The following is a 20,521-nucleotide window of genomic DNA, read 5'->3' as shown; positions in this document are numbered from 1 at the left end:
GATCTTTGATTCCCCCATGAAACCACCATAGATATGCAGAAAAACCTTCTCAGAATTAAAAAGCTTTTAAAGAAATGATTTGCAGCCACATTAGTTTCAAGGAAGATCATCACCAAGGAATGCAGCAAATTCCTATTTAAAATTATCTTTAAAAATCCCCACACATAATTATCCTTCTTTAAGCTGCTCTAGTTTTAAAACATTTTCTGTACCTGATACTAGTTTATTTATTCTTATCATTTTCAGCATTTAATATTCAATAAAAAAGAACCCCTTGTTCACATCATTTGTCAGTTTTTAACTGATAACTTCTTTCTTTTTTTGTCTTCAATTACATTTTTGTCTATTTTTAAAGGAGAATATGGTAACTTTTGAAATTACTTCAGAACATTTTCTTTCCTACTTTTAAACCACTTAAGTTTGGAAGATTTCTCTTACGTGGAATAAACCTAGAAACTTCTAATATGCACTAAACTTTCTGGGGAGAGGAAGGCAGGAATTTTTTTCTGTTCAGCAATGGGTTTATTATTTATCATTTGGGATTTCCTGTATAGATTCTGCTGTCAAGATCTGAAAATGACTTTTGCTCTGGAGCTCCTTGCTCAAATGTCAAAATGATGTGGGAAGCTTCTTGTAAGATCTATAATCTCTGTTATAGTTATGTTTTACTGCTCCAGAGACTGTCTGAAGCAGGCATTCGTAAATGACCCCATAGTAAAAAAACACATTCACCAAAGCTTGTTCACAAAACAGATTCTTACTGGTTTCTAAACTTGACTGATTTTAAACATAAATGCACTGACAAAACGCTATGAATGTAACTCAACAATTTAATGATAAAAAACATTTCTCCTTTTCTCAATTCCTTCTTCTCAGGAATTGTAACATTGTAATGGTTTGGTAGAAACAATCCTACTAAAAAATAATAGTACATACAAGGGAATCAGACTACTCTGTCAATCACAAAGACTTTGAAGCATTTACAGCAGATTCATGATGAACTGCAGAATAGACAAACTAGTTTAAATCTTTTTTCAGAACTCAAAGTCTGCCACCACTGTGTTTTTGGTGCAGTTTCTGAGGCTGAAGAACGATTATGACTCACAAGAAACTACAAAACCCTAAAAAATGAAGATTATTTTCACACTGTAACCTTACAAACAGAAGTTACAGCTTTTAAGACAAATGTACTCATGATTTACAAAAAAATCAGCAGAACTGGAGGAAAAAGTAATACATTATCTGTGTAATATGTAAACTGTAGGTTTTGGAAGGTCTTTACTCCAAACAGATTTGCAGTGCATAAAATTAAGATGCTGATGGAGCCTTGGCTTTGTCTTTCCAGAATTGCTGGATTTCCTTTCACTAAAAAGAGAAAGTTAGTAATACCAGTGAAGTGCTTCTTTCCCAAGAGACTTTCCTCTACTGCATTGCTCTATCAGAAGGCACCTTTTGGATTACCGGATACTAACAACACAAAGGATGCCCTGTGAGCTACAGCCAGACGGTTGAGGAGCTGGGGATACCAGAAATATAGTTAATACTCTTCGACAGTAAATGTGTAGGCACCTCAAAAATATACAGAGGTCCATATTTGGTCTCAGAATTCACTACGAATTTTGCCATTTTTATCAGTGAGGTAAGGATTTCAGTTGCGACTTCCACCTACAACTTTCATCTTATATTTCCATTCACTTTAGTTAGAGTCTGGAAAATGAAAGTTTGGGATTTTCTCAAGAAAAGCTAGAAGCACCACATGAATGCTCCACAGCACAGAACACCTTGTCAAGCAGAAAAAATTTATTTTATTAACAGTTTTCAAAAATTGCAGGAACACTAAATAACTAATTCAAAATACTATTAAATAAATAATTTATAATTATGTTTTCCAGATTTGTAAAACTTTTATAAATTACTCTTTGCATTTCACATTATATTGCATTATTGCATTTAGTAATTAATGCTACACAACTGAAGTTTACAACCTGTTAAAAATTATTTTCTAAAGTGAAAGTAAATTATGAATGAAGAAATGTATTTCAAAATGCACCCGTCTTTTAATTTAACAAAGTACAGAAAAAAGAGTGTTTTACATTGCATCATTGTATCCAACAATAAAAAAATTTTCTAATGAAATAAATTCATGCTATTCACACATTTAGTTGTTATCTCAAAAAATCAAGTTCTAAATAGCTTAGAAACAAATGCCAACATGTAAATTTTGACTATTTTCACATATCAACATATCTATAGTATATATAGGCATTTGTCTGAATTAATTAAGGAGTTTTTCCACAAGTCAAGAATCAATGCAACGAAGATGTCACATATTGTGACCATGTTACACTTCTGCTAAGGTTCTATGAAGTTGGAGAAGGTGAAAGATAACAACTGCGTTAATTTTAAAACCAAACAGTGGTTACCATTCAAAATTTTTCTGTATGTACCTTCTAAAATTCAGCTGAAGTTACCATTTCTGAAAACAGACTATTTTGCATTCTAGCTTTTTGTTGCACTACAAGCAAAATAAAAAATTAGAGTTGCATTCTGTGAATACTTACAGCCTTCCGGTGCCATGAAGGTCAAATGGATTTTGAAAGTGCACAGCACCTTCCAGAAGTGCTCAATCCATTACATGATAAATGCTTGAATGCATTTTATTAATTTATATATTATCCACCCAATTAAATTAATTTTACATTAATTAAGCAAGTATTACATAGTAATAAAGACAAAAGGTATTTTAATGTTTTTTATTTGATATGTTTACTGCATTAGTACTGCATCAGGCAGTAACTGGAGGGGAATAAAGTAGTAAAAAGGGCTATAATATAAGCAGCAGGTCCATTCACTCTGTCATTTAAAACATGACATGAAAAACATGCAAGACATTTTGGCCTCAGCTTGAAAACATTATTTCTAATAATAAATTAGCCTAAGTAAATAGTCTTCTCTGAGATAACTTATCTGACCAAGATTCTCACATCCATGTTTGTAGGTTCAATGTAGGTTCAAATCCTGTGTATGAACAAGTTTAAAAGTACATTTGGGACACCCTGTAGCTACCTAATACTGTGGAGGTAACAAGAAAAGATTAATACAATTGAATACATTATTATTTTAAAACATTGTCTCAGGTTTTCATACACATACTGGATTTCTCCATTCAATTTCAAGAGAAAAATAAAAGACTAAATCTCTCGCTCCCTATCAGTAATCTGTATCTTAATGCTGTTCAAGACAGCTGGAGTCTGGTATTTAGTTGCAAATAATACGAATTAAGAAAATTAATTTTCAGAATTTATTTTCTGACAATCTGTTTCTCTTACCTTCTGCAGAAAGACCTTGGACATTTACGCCTCTAGCTGCCAGAAAGCTAAGGCAGACATCAACATTCTCGATCTGCAATGCGAACACAAATAGCAAGCAGTATAAGACTATTTTACAAAATGTACCAAAGTGGAAATGCAGGGAAAAAAAAAAAAAAAAAAAAAAAAAGAAGAAGAAGAAAGAAAGAAAAAACAGGAATGAATACTTTACATTCATCACATACTACAGCTCTTTACCAAAGTTTAGCAAGAATGATTACTGCTAATTGGGGAATTGATATAAAGCTTTCATTGTCCACTTGGTGCTTAAAAACAATTCATAAAGGCCCGATCCAGAATGGCATGCAGGCAACCCAGCAGCCCACCTACTTAACATAAAACTGGATTTTGTACACCACCACTAAGCAGCAATGAAAGCATCCATAGAGGATTAGCCACCGAGGGAATGTCTGGAGATGTGGGAGACAGAGTGAGCTGCAGAATGGAAGCACAAACTTCCGAGAAATGTGCCGGCGAAGGGAATTCCTTGGGATGAGGCGGAATTCTGAGAAAATAATGTCACGTCAGTGGTTCCTTCCATATTTTTTTCCATCAAATATTATGGGAAATATTTTTAATTTCTCATATGTTTATGCTTCCCTAAAAAGCGCTTGCTTACTGCAGGTCATGGGGCTGGCTTCTGCCAACCGTTCAGAAGAACTGTAGTGTTACCACAGGCAGCTCTGGGTAAGAGAAGGAGAAAACGTAGCCTAGATCAAGGACAGTAACAGAATAAAATTTCTTCCTCTAAAATGAGTAATCACAGAATTAATTTAACTCCTTTCATGATTTTATTTTTAACAGATTAGGGAGACAGAACATGCCAAAATACTTCGTGAGTCACCATTCCCAACTGGTTCTCTCAACCCTTCTGGGGTCCATGAAGCAAATACTGGATTATAAATGTAAAACCTCTCAAGTAACAACTTTCTGCATCTAAGCACACTCCTATCAAAACGGAATAATGACGTATAGGGAGATATCAATTGCCTGTGTCAAGTACCTTCAATAAACTTTATTTTAAACTTCATTTTTAGGTTGTAGGATTTGTTTAAGGTAATTAGAACCACACAAATAAAAAAAATGTTTAACACTATATTTACAATTCCTACTTTCATTGAATAATGTTCAAAAAACAACAAGGAGTATTCAGTGCTAAAAACATAAAGCTGCAGTAGATCAAGTGCATGTAGTTAATTTTACCTGAATGTTTACACATTTTACAATACCGTGTTTCTGTAGTTTTCAATCCTTAAAATATATTGCAGTAAATTCACTCCTTGATTAAAAGCTGCTTGATCCTTGGCAATATCTTTTCTAGCCTATTACACCACTTTTCATTTGAAGAAAATTATAAAAAAGAAAATGAGGAAGGGGGTCTTTCATTTATTATTGTCACCTTTCTATGGCTGCAGTTCTGCCCTTATTCACAGCAAAGAATATTAGCTAAAAGGAGCAAAACCATCCTCTTTCCCTTCAGGCCTACACAGACTCTCTTGGGCTGCCAGTAGTATTTATAAATCTATGAGCAAAATTTTTAGGTATCTACTCTTTAAACAAAATAAACACTCCAATGCATTAGAAAACACACCTGAGAAAAAGTCTTTTCATACACTAGCTGAATTGTTTTCAAGGACAAACCAGCATTTATGGGGAATGATAAATAATTTCTCTCCCAAATCGATTAAAATAATATACGTGCAACAGGAACAGCAGACAGCCGGCCGTGCTCCCACCTCAGGCCTGGGCAACGACCCACGGGGCCAGAGTATCTCTGCTTGAGCCCATAAAAGCCCTCAAACCGTGTCATTGGTGTGAGAAAACAATCCGAATGGAAACAGTCCTGTCCCAAGGAATTTAGCAGACACGACAATTTGTTTGGATAAAAGCTGGATGAGTGTCCTGTTAAACTTTCACATCAACCATAGTGCAGAGTGAGCTATTTGAAAGAGGGGAAAATTCATTCTACTACTAAACACTGGAAATGAAAACCAAAAAAAAAAAATCAGACTGGAGTCAGTGATGTCCACCTCCAAAACTGAATCAATATCTCCTAGCAGACCTCCTAGCACTAACACAGTATTTTTCATAAATGACATGAGTTCTCTGCAACATTTCTGGAGAATGTAACTGTAAACATCAAGAATAATTCACTGGCGGACATTTAAACTCTAGTATTTCCTGTTTGTTTTTTTTTTAAATGTGCCTTGAAAACATTCAAATGTTCACCTCTTTATATCTGCAACAGTGAATATTATAAAATAACGAATTTAATAAATAAATCTTAATATACACTTACAGCGAAAAAAAATCCTATAGAAATGGCACTTGGTTACTTTGGGGGTCTATTTTTACTGTATGTGTCTTTGAAGTCACATCTCTTAAAAGTGCAGATGAAGCTGGTCATTCCCATCGACACTGAAGACTCCAGATAGGAGCAGAAGTACAAAGCAAACTCTGCTTTGCTTCTTAACTCATCGGAAGAAGAGAAGCAATAGGCTGTGGCTGCACTACCAGCCTTTGCAGGAAGTCCTATTTTGACTTGTGAGTTGAACACGTTGGTATGGCAAATCACGGCCGCCTAACACATAGAAAAACTCAGAATATAGCTGTTACAGTAAGTTTTCTGATAATAACTATAATTATTATGCAACTCTCCAGCACTGCTAGAAGATTTAATGAGACTTGCACTTATACATTGTTGTGGTTATTTTCACTTTCTTTCCTTTTCAATATAGAAGAAGTAAACTTTAAAGTTGCGCGATTTTGAAACTCTCAGTGTGTGTATAAACACTGCTTTAATTATCTACTTCTTGCCTTGGCAAACCACAGTTATCCTTTGAACTCAAATGCTAACAGCTCCAAACACTTTTTATTCAAACTTACAAGCACATAATTTTGCAGCTACAAAAGTTCTAAGAGATTTCAAGCAGCTTCTACTCCTCAACACTGTTTCAATCAAGAGTGGCATGAATCTCTGAACTCCATGTTTACTTAAGTAGCTAGTGATGGGGTTATTACAGACTGAGATAAACTTTTCCTAGTGCCGACACTGCATTTGTAGAACTCTACTTGCTTACATATCAATGACTGAAGATTTTGCACTGCAACACTGCACATAAACCTAAGATAACTTTCTTAACTCCCTTAGGCTTGCAATTTTAAAGTGAATTTTCCTTTCAAAAAGCACTAGCTCATAACAAAGGTGATGCTCCTCACTAGCATGAATAATACTATCAAAATTGCACAACGTTGTAGCAGAAAACACAGTTCACTACAGCACAGAATTCAAGATATACAGACCCCAAATCTTAAATACCAAGACATACAAAGTTACTCACATAAAGTTGCCAATTTGCTTGTAAATATTTCCATGATCAGACTGTTGCTGAACAGCTCTCCATCACTGTCAATCACAAATAACTTTTGCTCCAAATCACATATTTTATACTGAACACTCAAAGAGTGGAAGAACATTAGTGTTTTGAATGGTGGATTAGCCACATTAAAAATCCTAAAATCTAAAAATGGAATAAATAACTAATGATATAGTAAACCTTCACTGCTACGTAGATAATTGTCCACTTATTTGATTAACCATGTTGAAAATGAATCAAATACTACATGAGATTGCTTTTCAAAGGTAACAAAAAGTAGCTCTGAAGAGAGATATTCAAGAATATTTTGCTCAATTTTGAAATGTAACACCGACACCATGGGTGCAGACAAACACACAGCTAAGAGGGTGATAATACACGAATTCAGATTTGTGGGTATCACGAGGTAGATAATATCTAAACGATGCTTATTTAATTAAGCCTGTGGAGTTTTATCTACACAATGTTAAGCTGTTTTGTAAATCAAATCTTTTTAATATCACTTAGAAACACAGTATTATATAAAATTCATCTGAAATACTTGCAATATAAATAGTATTGGCCCCAAGATACTACTACACCCATATTTTAGGGGCTTACTGTTCAAACAGTGATGCACAAATAAGCAGGAATATCCTAACTCTGATACTATTAACACATAATAGGACATATAAAAAAGACACATACTGCAATTCTACTGTAACATACTGCATACTACAGTTGTGGGTAATCTGCTTTTCACTGGGAGCGATTTGAAATTCAACTCACAGAAATCACTAAAGGAGACTACAAGACTTGCGTGTAGATAAACAGTAGTACTTAATACCCAGCAGTTAGCAGACTTACAGGAACAGCTCGTTTGTGGGATTGTACTCAGCAGTGACTCACCATATAGAATATGTCTACTTATTACAAGTATTTTTGCCATTACTAAGATTAGCTTTCATCTCCTTTGTCTGGCAGACAACACTTTCTTTACTTCCAAACATAAATTCAATTGCAGGATTCTCAGAAGACAAGTAATGATGACTAATGCAGCATTATGTTTTCCTGTATTTATATGAAGCTCTGAAAAATATGTTTGACTAATATTCTCTCTTGTGAAGTTTATGACTCCATAGTTTACAAGAACATATAGCTACATATGTGAGTTGGCTGGGATTTGATTGCCAAATGTGAGCTGGATTCCTGATGTCAAAGAATGAAACACCTTTTAACTATGACATCTTATTATTATATAGTCTTTTAACGTATTTGTTCCTAAATTATCCTTGACTGCTTTGGTGGCAGAAGTAAAACAGTAACTTCTGTTAACACTTCATTCACTTCTATCTTCCATAGCTCTGCATGTGTTTTGACACTCTGCTTCAAAACACAAAGCCCCAGATACAACTTGGCAAAGTTGTTGCTCTGTAGAAGTTTTACTAATGGTGTTGACAGCTCATTAGGGGCACTCACAGAAATATACAATCATGGAAACCCAGAAAGCCACGTATTTAGTCACCTTCCAGAGCAGAGAGACTCCATAAAACTATTCAATATTTGTTGCTTTTTTCCATATCAGTATTACATATTAGTCCTTTGAGATTAATATTACAGCGGAAGATATTCTCTGTCACAACAACTGTATTTCAAACACACTTTACTAGCAAGATTTCTTTTTAAACTTCTCCAGGGTATTGATCTGAGTTCAGAAAGTCATGTTTGACTCTTTCTATGGATCATCATCACTAACAAAAATTGCGGAAGTCAATGGATTTAATGAACGCAAAACTAGGAAATAATTTGTTCTTACTCAAGTTCTGTAGCATTCTGCAACCAAAATCAAAGAAAAATGCAATTTAGTCCTTACAGGTAGCATATGAGACTCTAAATATTCACAATACCTATACCATATAGAAAGGAGAGAGTGCTTATTACAAGCAGTTTAATCTACAGCCTGCGAAAAATGAAGGAGTAGATAGCATTTGCCTGTCTGACTTTCACATGACCACAGCATGGAAGGAGACACAGCAGCTTTTGAGTGCTGGCTGCTTGCTTAGTAGCAGGTGCAATGTCAGTGCTTTGCTCTCAACTGCAGCCTGCAAAAGGAACAGAAATTCAAGCAACTGGAAGACCTTTACGTGAGGATGAAAGCATCTTTGGAGCACATTTTGGAGCCTGGGAGAAGATGAAACTGTCCACGTAGACCTAGTTATATAGCATGCTCTGGAAGAAACTAGAAAATATGTCAACATGGAGATGGCCTACACTTTGATCCTCCCTCACATAATAGAGAGCCATATAAGACTTGGTCATACATACTCTCATATATACATTCATTCTCACAAATAAACTACCTAAAACATCTTTTTTTTTTTTTTTTTTTTTTTTTTTTTTTGGCCAAATTTATAAACTTGCACGGTCTGCTGCACCTAAAGCTATTCTCACAGATTGGGAAGGACTATTCTACTTCACTTTCTGTTCTCAATTGACTCATATATTGCACACATCTGTGAGTTCTTGACAACTCACTTGTGGTGTGGGAAACACCCAGATTTTTAGTTTGCATTTTAACTTTGTCCTTCTGTTTTTTTTTGTTTTTTTTTTTTCCCCAGCTGGTTTCACTAATTTGTATTCCTGTTCTGCCTCTCCTTTAAGCACAGGGCTGGAAAACTACAAGATAGAGATATAATGAGAAAATATTGGCAATTCTATACTGACATATGTTTTTATCTCTAGTTTTATCACTAGGTTTGTTTAACAAAGCCAGACTTGATAAACCAGGCAGGCAGACATTCAGCTTCTATACTAGCTACGAAATAGGCAAAGGTCAATACTTCCCTCATAAAATAAATAAATAAATAAAAAAAAAAAAATTAAATGACTCAAGGACTGTCTCAAATTCAGAGAAATGCTTGCAGCAAATACTGCCTGCTATTCTACATACCATTGTGCTTTCATTGTAATTATCTGTATGTATTATGATTTTATCTCGTTGAATACTGGGCCCAAAAGCTTGCCTTTATGATAGCTGGCTTACTCAACAGCATTTCTACTGAAGCCAACAGTATTATTCTAGATTAAAGCTGGCATACCAGAATAGATTGTGCAGTCCAGTACCTCTCATCTCCATTGACCCATATAGTCTTTAAATGCAACATTATTTGGGATCTAGGTGATTCATATCACAGAATCACAGAATCAGTAAGGTTGGAAGGGACCTCTGGAGATGATCTAGTCCTACCCCCTGCTCAAGCAGGGTCACCTAGAGCATGTTACACAGGGTTGCATCCAGGTGGGCTTTGGATATCTCTGGAGAAGGAGACTCCCCAACCTCTCTGGGCAACCTGTGCCAGTGCTCCGTCACTCTCACAGTGAAGAAATTCCCCCTCACGGTCAGGCGGAACTTCCTGTGCTTCAATTTCTGCCCATTGCCTCTTGTCCTGTCACACGGGACAACTGAAAAGAGTTTGTCCCCGTCCCCTTGACACCCTCCCTTCAGGTACTTATACACATTGATAAGATCCCCCCTCAGGCTTCTCTTCCCCAGGCTGAAGAGGCCCAGCTCTCACAGCCGTTCCTCACAGGGCAGGTGCTCCAGCCTTCTGATCATCCTCGTAGCCCTGCGCTGGCCTCTCTCCAGTAGCTCCATGTCTGTCTTGTAGTGGGGAGCCCAGAACTGGATGCAGTACTTGAGATGTGGCCAAATGGGACCACCAATGATGATTTGTAAGTGACCACTAAAATAATATCCAGTCTTGAGAACCCCCTGATGTTCTTAACATGAACATAGATGTTCAGCACATTTGAACTTCTGCTCATGTCTTTACAAAAATTGGCAAAGAGCAATACAACTAAAATAAAAAATTCCTCTAATGCATTTACATGGCATATACTTTGTGACACAAAATGTACTTAGTTCATAAAAGATAAGAAAGTATGATTTATTTATTAAGACATACGATTTATTGTAATTATTTATAAAATTACTTATCTGTAACCTAGATAATTATAAGAAACACTAGAAACACTTTCTATGCCATTTGGATTCACATTGTTGATGATTTACCTGTTTTCTCATGAAATTTTCTTTACAAAATATACAAAATATGCCAATTTTTATAGGATTTGCACTACCACTGTATTGCTGTATGTCATCTCCAATAAGTGTTTCCTAGGTATTCCAAAAGGGAGGATTCCTGCTGCAGGAAACATTTTGTCTCAAATTGGTCTCTACTACATATAGAAAACAAGAGTAAGGTTAAAGAATTTCAGAGGGAAAAATTGTGCTTTATTTTAGAAGTACTCAGCTGAGCTGCAGAAAGCAGACTGGTTTCTTTTGATATTGCACAGATTAAACCAGTTAAACACACATGAAAGATCTGAAAGCAAGCCATCTGTTTTCTTTTCTCTTGCATATTTAAAGTGTTATGCTTATTAACATCTATGTGTGTTAATACCCTCCTACTAGAAGATTTTGGTTCTTGAGCAAGACTCTTTGAAAGTCTCACATTTCCAACAAGATTCCCTGTAAAGAAACCATATATATTTTTACTATGTAATAAAAACATTATTGTTTTTCCTCCTCCTCCTCCTTTTCCTCCCCTTCTATTACTACTATTTAATACCGGGTACTATGAAGAGGAGAGAAGACACCTAAATATTTCCAAATCCTCCAAGGAAATATGAGGGGAATAAATGTGTCCCAGAGCAATGCAAAACTTAAACTAATCCTCTTTAGTTCCAAATTCGTAATCTCTGTGCAAGTTGCCCTGTATGGCAGGCAGAACATTGCACTGTTCCCTTCACCTAAGACTAGTGAAACTGGATGAAATTTGCCATGAATTCTCCGTTTATCTTGCAGAAAAGGGGGAAACTTGAAGAAATGGAAAATCTGGAGATAAACAAGCTCCTCAGTAAAATCTGGAAAAAACACAAAGAACAGCAGACTTAAAATCACCCCATTGCTTGCTCTAATTATTATTTCCCAAGAACTGCTTATTGCAATACATTTTTTTAAGTGTCCTGGAAGACACGTTTAAGTGGGTGGTGAAAATGTGAAAACCCACCCTGATAAAACAGGTGTTACTGGTCCTGCTGGGAGATATTAAGTGAGTTCTGCTGACTTGCTGTTCCACGTGGCCTGTTACCTCACCCAGATACAAGGGACATTCCATTATTCAGTGGAAATTATAATACATTTCAGGGTGTTAAAGTATAATCCACTGACACACACATACACATGCTCAACATAACTGTTTTCTAATAAACTCATTATGTGTAACAGAATAGTTTGAGAAGTATTTAATGAAAACAAGTATCAGTGAAATATGTATCGTCAGTCCAAAAAAGCTGTTCCAAACTCTGCAATAAAAGACCATATATGCAAATGAAAAGTTGATTTACTGGAGGCATTTGGGGAGAATTTTACCTTAGAGAATAATAACTACTGGTATGTAGAAGGCCTCCCAGGCAAAAATTTTTAGGAAATGATGCTGGAGTTATTTAATTATTAGGGGTTTTTTTTGAGGAAAAGACGACATTGCTTTTCAAAACTGAAATACCTTCCACTTCCTCTTCCAAAAGATATTAAGGAACATGCACAACAAATTCTTCCAACGTGCACTCCAAACATGAAATATGAACAGTAAACTCAGAAATGCTAAAGCGAATCAACTTCTCAAATGCTTGGAGAATTCAACAGACATATGTACTGACCTGCTGATACAAGAATGTATGAGGTCGCTGTTAAGGTCAGAGCATGAGCTGGGGTGTGTGTGGTTTTTAAGAAAGTGCTACAGAGAGAAATGGATCCCTTTTGGCACATAGTATTGTCAGTCCTGTCAGGAAGATGGCAGTGACAACCAGTGCTGCAGATTTTTCACCTAGCCCCAAACCTGATCCATCACAGGTCTAGGGTGAGTGGGAGGTAATCTCTGCAACTTCAAATGCTATTTGCTTGGTGTTTTGTGGATTTTTTTGGTTTGTTTGTTTGCCTACCAGATTAATGAACAACTCAGGTATTTTAAATAAAAGTATTAATTATAATAACTATTTTTGATAGACAAACAGATCATTATAAACATCTGCTGTTCATATAAATCAAAAAATCATAGAAAAATACAAAGTTTTACTTTGCTCATCTATGCTGTAGAGTGTTGTTGCTTCTCTTGTCTCCCTTACTTAACTATTCTCCTTGCTGTTCATCTGCTGTACCATTTTCTTTAGGGACATCTCTACAGCAGACAGTAGCATCATAAAGCAGAAAACATAATAATGATAATTTCTGAAGTGCTTTTGTGCCTTAATATAAATCATAAGAAGAAAGTACTAGATTTTCGATTGGAATACCATACTAGATTTTTGTCCTGAAGAAACTCACAGATTTGGATTCAGGGAATCATTGAAGTACTTCAGCATCTTGTGTAAATTTCTTAAGACAGCTAAATTATGATTCCATAGCAGCTTGGATCAAAAGTAAAGGTAAGGGGACAATTCTCTTCCGAAGTCTCAAAGTAACTCTCAACTTTGGTACTCCTGTCTCCGCAGGCAAGTGGTCACTGACTTTGTGAAAGAGCCCTACATACGCACTAAGAACACAAAATTGAAGATAAATACTAAATGTCTCTGTGAGGACATTTTTTTAGGGCAATGATAAAAGGGACTCTGTTTAAACATGGTGTTTTTTAAAGCAATGCATCACTTGTGTACAATACTTTTTTAGTTATGTGACACTTCTAAGTCAGCAAGGTACCAATGTCTAAATATTTACAGAACTTGGCAACTTCAGGAATCTGGAGGGCAACATGAAAATACACACTTTTTGACACAGAGTAGTTTCTCTCCATTAGGTCAAAAGAGAGCCTTCCACAGAGTGTTCATTTACTAGATTTAATTAAACCTTTGAGAGTATTCCAGTTCTCTCCTTCATCATTATTTGGTATATAGCAACTTCATTTAGCTCATCAGAAAAAGTAGCTTTCAGAAGTAAACGCAATCACAGCCAGTGACAGGATGAATCCTTTAAAAGGTAAGTAAACAAACAAACAAAGGGGCATTTCACTGCATCTCTTGAACTTTGCAGACACCATTCAGATGTCCTTTATGCTTTCTGAATCCTGTACTGCTGCAGCATGTACAGGGGAGACTGACAATTTCCTACGCTCCTGGCCTTTTGATTTTACAAATGCTCTGATCGTTAAATATGTTATTATATTAGACATATTTTGTGAATTGGGCTTTTGAGGGGGCACATATCTTCAGATACGTTAATTCGTACTATGTAACCATATAAATCTTCCAAAACTGTTAATGGCTAGCAATCCAAATAAGAATTATATATATACAAGAACAGTGAAGATGCCCTTGCATATAGCTGAACTGTTACTGCCAACCTGTCTACAAATTAAGCGAGAACTTCTACCAAAATCTAAGTAAGAGTCATAATTGGGAGGAATTGCTGAGAAAATCTGTGAGGGACAGGCAAAACAGCCCACAAAACTGGGATACTGGGTAGCTAACTATGTGGGCAGTTAGAATACACAAAACTGTAGCTGTTTAGCTTCATGAACTATTATTTACTTCACACACAAATGGGGCTCAACTCTCAAGTGTGGAAATCCTGGGACAAAGAAAATTTTTGTGGTATTTCTTTCCCTAGAGGAAAATGTCACCAGTAAGCTCCCACTGTAATTCCAAATAAATACTGAAAGATCAGGAGGTATGAATAATTCAAATAAGGTTCCAATTAGCCAACAATACAAGCCTAAACAAAGCATATTCTAATTACTGTAGAATTAAAGAAGGCCAAAAGCTAGAACCTAAAATGCAAACACATTTGTATTTCATGAAGACTGTTCAGATTCAACTTCTGGGACTTTACAGATTTGGATCTAGTCAAGATGACACCAGGCAGGATTGCTACAGCAATATAGGCAAATACAGGATCTAACTCAATATCAACTTTTCAAAAAGCAAGGATAATTTGTTATCAGTTTGTGAGATTGAACACAATCAAGTCCTAACAAAAAACTTATTTTGGACTGACTCTGAAACCGAATCCTGCCTGGCCTAACTCAGATCCAGACACTGGACCAACTTAAAATAAGCTCAACTTAAAATAAGGATAGCTCTGATCTATGTCATATGATCATCAATAGATCATTCGGTCAGCAGACCAAGAGTGTTTCAAATAGTCCCTGCACATCAGAAAGCTGCCAAATAGATTACTGTATTTAACTATTGATTTCTACTGAAACAAAAATGCTTGTAGTGTATTCTAACTGAGATCTTGTGTATTCAGTTTTAGGTCACCCTCGATTTATGTAAACAAGTTACATTAAAAAAGTAGTAGGACGACTGTATCAGTATTTTAATTAGCCTGATCAAGAGCCTTTACATGAAGAGGGATTGATCAATACTGTTGAAATAAGCAGCCTTTGTGATAACTTTCCTACCCTACTACTAGTTTAAGCCAATTTACCTTTGCAAACCTTAACAGCATTACCCATAACAGGGTTACCAGTTGTAACAGTATTTACATTCAGAGTTATCATCAGTATTTAAATTCAGTTCAGTGTCACAAAATCTTTACTAACGCAGTTCCAGTGCTCATGGTATTCCAGATTGGTCACATCGCCATGCTCCTAACAACCAGGGACTAAGTGCAGCAAACTGACACAGCAGTAACTGCCACCAGTGAAAAAATAAGCCTAATCTATGCAAGGTCCCACAGCTGGGAATGTGATTATAGGAGACAGTCAGAATATTTTTTTCTGAGAAATCCAGGTGCTTCATCTTCAGATTTCATGGACTGAATGCTGACTGCAACAGTGATCCATAAGTGGATACTAAAGGAACAGGCAGAGAAGTACCATCTAACCCCCCTAATGCAACAACTGCAGATACTGCGGAAAGAGAAGAACAGACCACAGAAACTGGCCAGGTTCACACATGCTCTCTACGTAGTCTCACATTGCCACTTGCAGAGGGGGTTGACTGACCTGCTGGACCACTGCTCTGATGTAGTACTGCATGTTCATTTGTACGTACCAGCAACATGGCATGGGTGGAAGTTGTATGTGGAAATGGAGGCAAATATGATGCAAAGATGGGTTTACTCTGTGGGTATAATTATTGCCAATTAAAAGAGCAAGGTTAGATGGCTTAGACTGCACAGAAGTCAAGGTGCTTCAAAAAGGTGAGACTGTAAAAGACACTAAAATCAAGCAGACTTAGCATTCTTTTCATGAAAAAAAGCTTGCACTTAGCTATACTAGATGTAGACAGCTCCAGTTCAAGCAAAGATCAAGGGCAGAGTGAGAAAAACAATCTGTTCTGATGATATTATCTTCAGGATGCAACTACTTTCTGTTTTTTTCCCCCTCATTTTCTAACATTTTAACTGTGTTATAATCTGGAGGTAATGCAATATTGCTGGAAAAACCTTTCTGGAATCACATCTTTGGTATTTTAATTTCCAGCAGGAGAGCCGGGGGAGGTTGTCAGGTCTTCTTGCACAAGTTTGACAATTACAAATGCAGAAGGATAAGTTTTTTTGTTTTTTTTTTTTTTTTTTTTTTAAATCATGTAGGTTTGTAATTAACACCCTACAATATTAGGATGTTCTATGCTACCTTATTTATCCTCCTGTCTAGTAGCCTCTTTGTTATAATGGAAAAGATGTTGTTGTCAAGCTTTTAAATATTAGATGCATGTAGCTGCTCTGAAATAATTCAGCAAAAAGCACTGTTACCTATGGATGATGCCTCACAGAAGACCCCCCAAAAATTGAAACTTTACTTAATAGTGTTTACAGTGATTTTAAGCAGCACATGAGAGAAGACTGATGAGTCTTCTTCATCTCCTCCTGCAGCAGAATTCACAGTACAAACCCTCTTCCACCCCAGCACCTCGAGTTACTACTCCTTTTCCACCAGTTTCAATGAAAGCCACAACTTGCAGCTCCCAGGCACACTCTGCTGCTTTGTGCACACTCCACACACAGCAACTTAGGGATGGTTGCACACTTCCTATAGCTCCGTTATACATCTTCCCAGTGGTTGGATTTCCCAGCCCTCCTAGATAAGACTATGATGTTCACACTTGGTGAGGACACTCATTTATTTTTTCCTGTTTTTGATGGGTAAATCTCTGGATTATTTTCAGTGCCCCATTTCTCAACTCAGTCTGGACTCAGCCTGGGAGTAGAGGCAGTGGCTTTAACAACTTTAGAGAACACAGGCCATCTCAGACTTTGACAGATGCCCAGAAAACACAAAGATGGTTTCAGACTTCCCAGAGGGACAAAGGTCCCACAAATCCTCATGCACAAATGAGACAGAGAGCGGCTTAAGGACCATTCAATAAACTTCACATGAACGTAATTATTGGGGCTTCAAGAGAACTACATAAGGCACTCCATACGAATGTGTGCCCACGCATGTGTGCCTACACAGAAAAACCCACACTATTTCTTGAGAGTCTTGCCCGTTACTAAAGTTTCAGAAAAAACTAAAGTTTACACCATCTTCAAGACAGGCAGTAGACTGTTGTCTTCGGAAGAAAGATGAGTGAGAGACTGTGGTTCAGAAGACCCCAAATACGGACAACTATTTCCTACGCTGTAGCAGGTTCCAAAGCCACTCTGCAAGCTTGGCTTTCAGAACACTTAGAAAAGATGACTCTTACACTGAAACAAATTCAATTTTATGAAAAAAGTGTGATTTTTTTCTAAGTCATCTCAGGATGTTGTCACCTTGCAGACAAGGAACAGAAAAATAGAAGTGAATAGCAGTTTGAAACAACAGCTCACAAAAATACAAACTACTTCCTTACAGCCCTATCTCCAGAAGGAGTCTTGGGAGACTGTCATCTTTCAGATAGTCTGTAGTCCCACACTTCATGTTTTATTAATACCTCTTCTTAGCTTCTCACATAAAGAAAGATGGTTTCCAAAGAAACCAACAGCTATTTGGGAAGGAGGGAAGACACAGCTCACTTCTTTAAGAGAGCACGCTGCTCAGATTCCATGGATGGCATGTCTTAAAAACACCTTAGCCAAAGTATCCCCCATGATTTTATGTCTATTGGGAGGACAAAAAGAATAGGCTTATACAACCATTCCAAGATTTCAGAGACACCAGATTAGGGGGAGCCTGCAGAGCCGCACAGTCACCCAGGAGAGCAGAAGAGAAGGTTAACTGGTCCTCTCATCCTCGAGATCATCTGCTCATCTTGCCATAATCTACATGTTGTCATTTCTAATGCTCCAGTTCTTCCTCTTCCCTCCCCACCATTCCCAACCTCCTTCTCCTCTCTTCTTCTATCTGTCACAACCCTCCTTGCCTTCACTAGTCCACATCCCAACTCTAAATCTCTTCTCCCTAACAAGCCTTTATTTGTTTTCTTCTCTGCATTTTCTGCTTTCCTTTTCTGTTTCCTCCTTTTGATTCTTTTGAAATAAGTAATGAAATAATGAGATACAGTAGAAGGGAAATAATAAAACCACAATTATGCTCCAGCTTGTACAGTTATACTATTTCAGTTTGTACAGTTATACTATTTTCAGTAGAATCTATCAAAATTAAGAAATGTTCTTTTCTGAAAAGTCTACCTCTGCCTATTCAAGGCTTCACAGACATGAACAATAACCTTTCCTAAATAACATAAAGTGTACAAAATGATAGGACAATCTAAGTAGAAGTATTGTAATGGGGAGTGGTTAAAAATCTTGAAATAGAAGTTCTCATCTGTAACCATAACAGAACTGGCACTTAGCCACAATTCCAAAATAATCGGACATTTGATAAGAATCTAGAAAGCTGACAAAATCTCAAAATTACCAAAAATGCATCGTTGGATACTGTAAAAGAAAACCACTTCAGAGACATTGTTTATTTTCCTATAAAGCTTGGATATGCATTTTTGCAGTTCAGCTAAATATCATGCACTTTCTTCTCTATTTTTAAATTGAGTAAGCATTCTAGACATTCTCAGTATTTATAACGTACTCTCCCTATAGAAGATGATAAAAATACACTATCATGGAGTAGATATATTTACTGTAATCCTGCTGCTGCTATCCTGGGAAAAATGTGTTCATGACTGTATCTAACAGGTGCTTTCTAAAATGTTTGTCATACTCAATTTGTGTGTATGTATTTTAAGAATATGTATGTGTTAAAACTTTTCAGCATATTTGTATTGAGTGAGCTTTCAAGGCCATATACTCAATTAGGTTCTTTGTGTAAGTATTTGTAATAAAAATATGTATTTGATCAATTCCACAACTTCAGGAAATGTTCACATGACAGAACCTCTTGAATGAAGGAAGAAAAAAACTTCCGAATACAAAGAAGGGAGGAAGCTAAACAGTGGTGGGGGAAATGGGGAGGTTGTCAACTACATTTCTTCAACAGAAAAAGCTTTGAAGTGTGTTTCCCCCATTACTCTTCAAACACAAACTACTCTAGTGTTTCATCTTTGCATATCCTCCCAGTACAGTTTAACACTGTGATTTCATGATTCAATGATATTCAGTTAATACATTTGAGGGATAGGGAGAAGAGGAGGGTGAAAATGTACACACCTCAGTGGCATGGAGTAGCTGACATATTCCCAGTACAGATTAAAGGCAGAGGGGTTTAAAGGAGCTGCTAGAACAGAAATGGAAAGGGAAATTGTTGGGTTTAAGGAATTAAAAGATCCTATTGTGTTCAGCAATCTTGGCCTACAGAAGCAACAAAGTGCATGACCCTAGCCCTAACTCAAAGTACTTTCCTTTACTCCTCGGTAGTTTTCATGGAGACTGATATCATCATAATAAAAGCGTTTTTCATGACATGATTATTTCATTAACATCTAGATGAGTTATACTCATGTGATTCTATGCATTAGTATGACAAGACTTCACAAACCTAAACAAAAGGGCTAATAACTCCATGTGATTTATTTTTAATGAATAATGTACTTCTTTCAGCACAGTAAAATAACACCCAGGACGTGTTCCTGCTGGCATTTTCTTTCATGGCAGCACACAGTCAAATGCAAGCAACTTGGGAATAAGCAGCTCACTCACTGCCTGGTGAGAGTGAGTAACTCTGAGCTGTTTCATGAACAGGCACTGTCATAAATCCTGTGGCTCTTTTAATGTTCTCAGATCTAGTCTGGATGTAAAGAGAACTGCTTGTTTCAGTGCAGAATAAAGAGGTCTACTAAAAAGCTAAATCAGAATCAAATTGCATCAAAAAAGTGATGTTACGGTTGCTTTCTCCTCCCCCTTCTTTTCCACACCTGTAACATTCTAAGGCAGGATGCATGAAATTTCCTGTCCTTTATCTTCTATTACATCTAACTCTTCCAGCAGTTCTTCCATCCTTTCCTCAGCCTCCTCTGGCACCTTCCCCTCACATGTTTGGTCTCTCCACTAAAAAAAAAAGGCAACTGTTTGCTCTATTTGTTGCTCTACTTGTCTGTCCAGCTCTCACCCCATCTACATTTTCTTTTCCATTTCTAGACTTTTTAAAAGAGCTATTTAGAAGAGAAGTCTGAATTGCTCTTTCTGCCAGCTCCATCCTTAATGAACTTGCCTCTCATCTTACTTAAAACCAGCTATGTTAATGTCATTAATAATCTCTTTTCAGCAAAACTTGGAACCAGAACTCCAACATCTTCCTCCTTGAATGTCAACCATCTTTAACATAACTGACCATATCCTTATGGAAATTCTGTCCTCTTTTCTTTCTTAATTCCCTCCATTCTTACTACAATTATTTCTATAATATATCCTTAGAT

At 36.5% G+C, this 20,521-nt stretch overlaps 1 protein-coding gene across 2 annotated transcripts in view; it reads right to left on the bottom strand.

Annotated features, from left to right (window-relative positions):
• The window catches only part of NAV3 (neuron navigator 3), a 411,497-nt gene that overhangs the window by 159,593 nt on the left and 231,383 nt on the right, over nucleotides 1-20,521 (bottom strand). For both annotated transcript variants that reach the window (XM_062584755.1, XM_062584764.1), the window contains exon 4: nucleotides 3,330-3,402. In XM_062584755.1, the coding sequence (XP_062440739.1) occupies nucleotides 3,330-3,402 (73 nt within the window). The remainder of the gene's footprint in view (nucleotides 1-3,329; nucleotides 3,403-20,521) is intronic.

This window comes from Rhea pennata, chromosome 1, assembly GCF_028389875.1.
Source record: "Rhea pennata isolate bPtePen1 chromosome 1, bPtePen1.pri, whole genome shotgun sequence".
Classification (NCBI taxonomy): Eukaryota; Metazoa; Chordata; class Aves; order Rheiformes; family Rheidae; genus Rhea; species Rhea pennata.
This window is presented reverse-complemented; position numbering and strand designations above follow the sequence as displayed.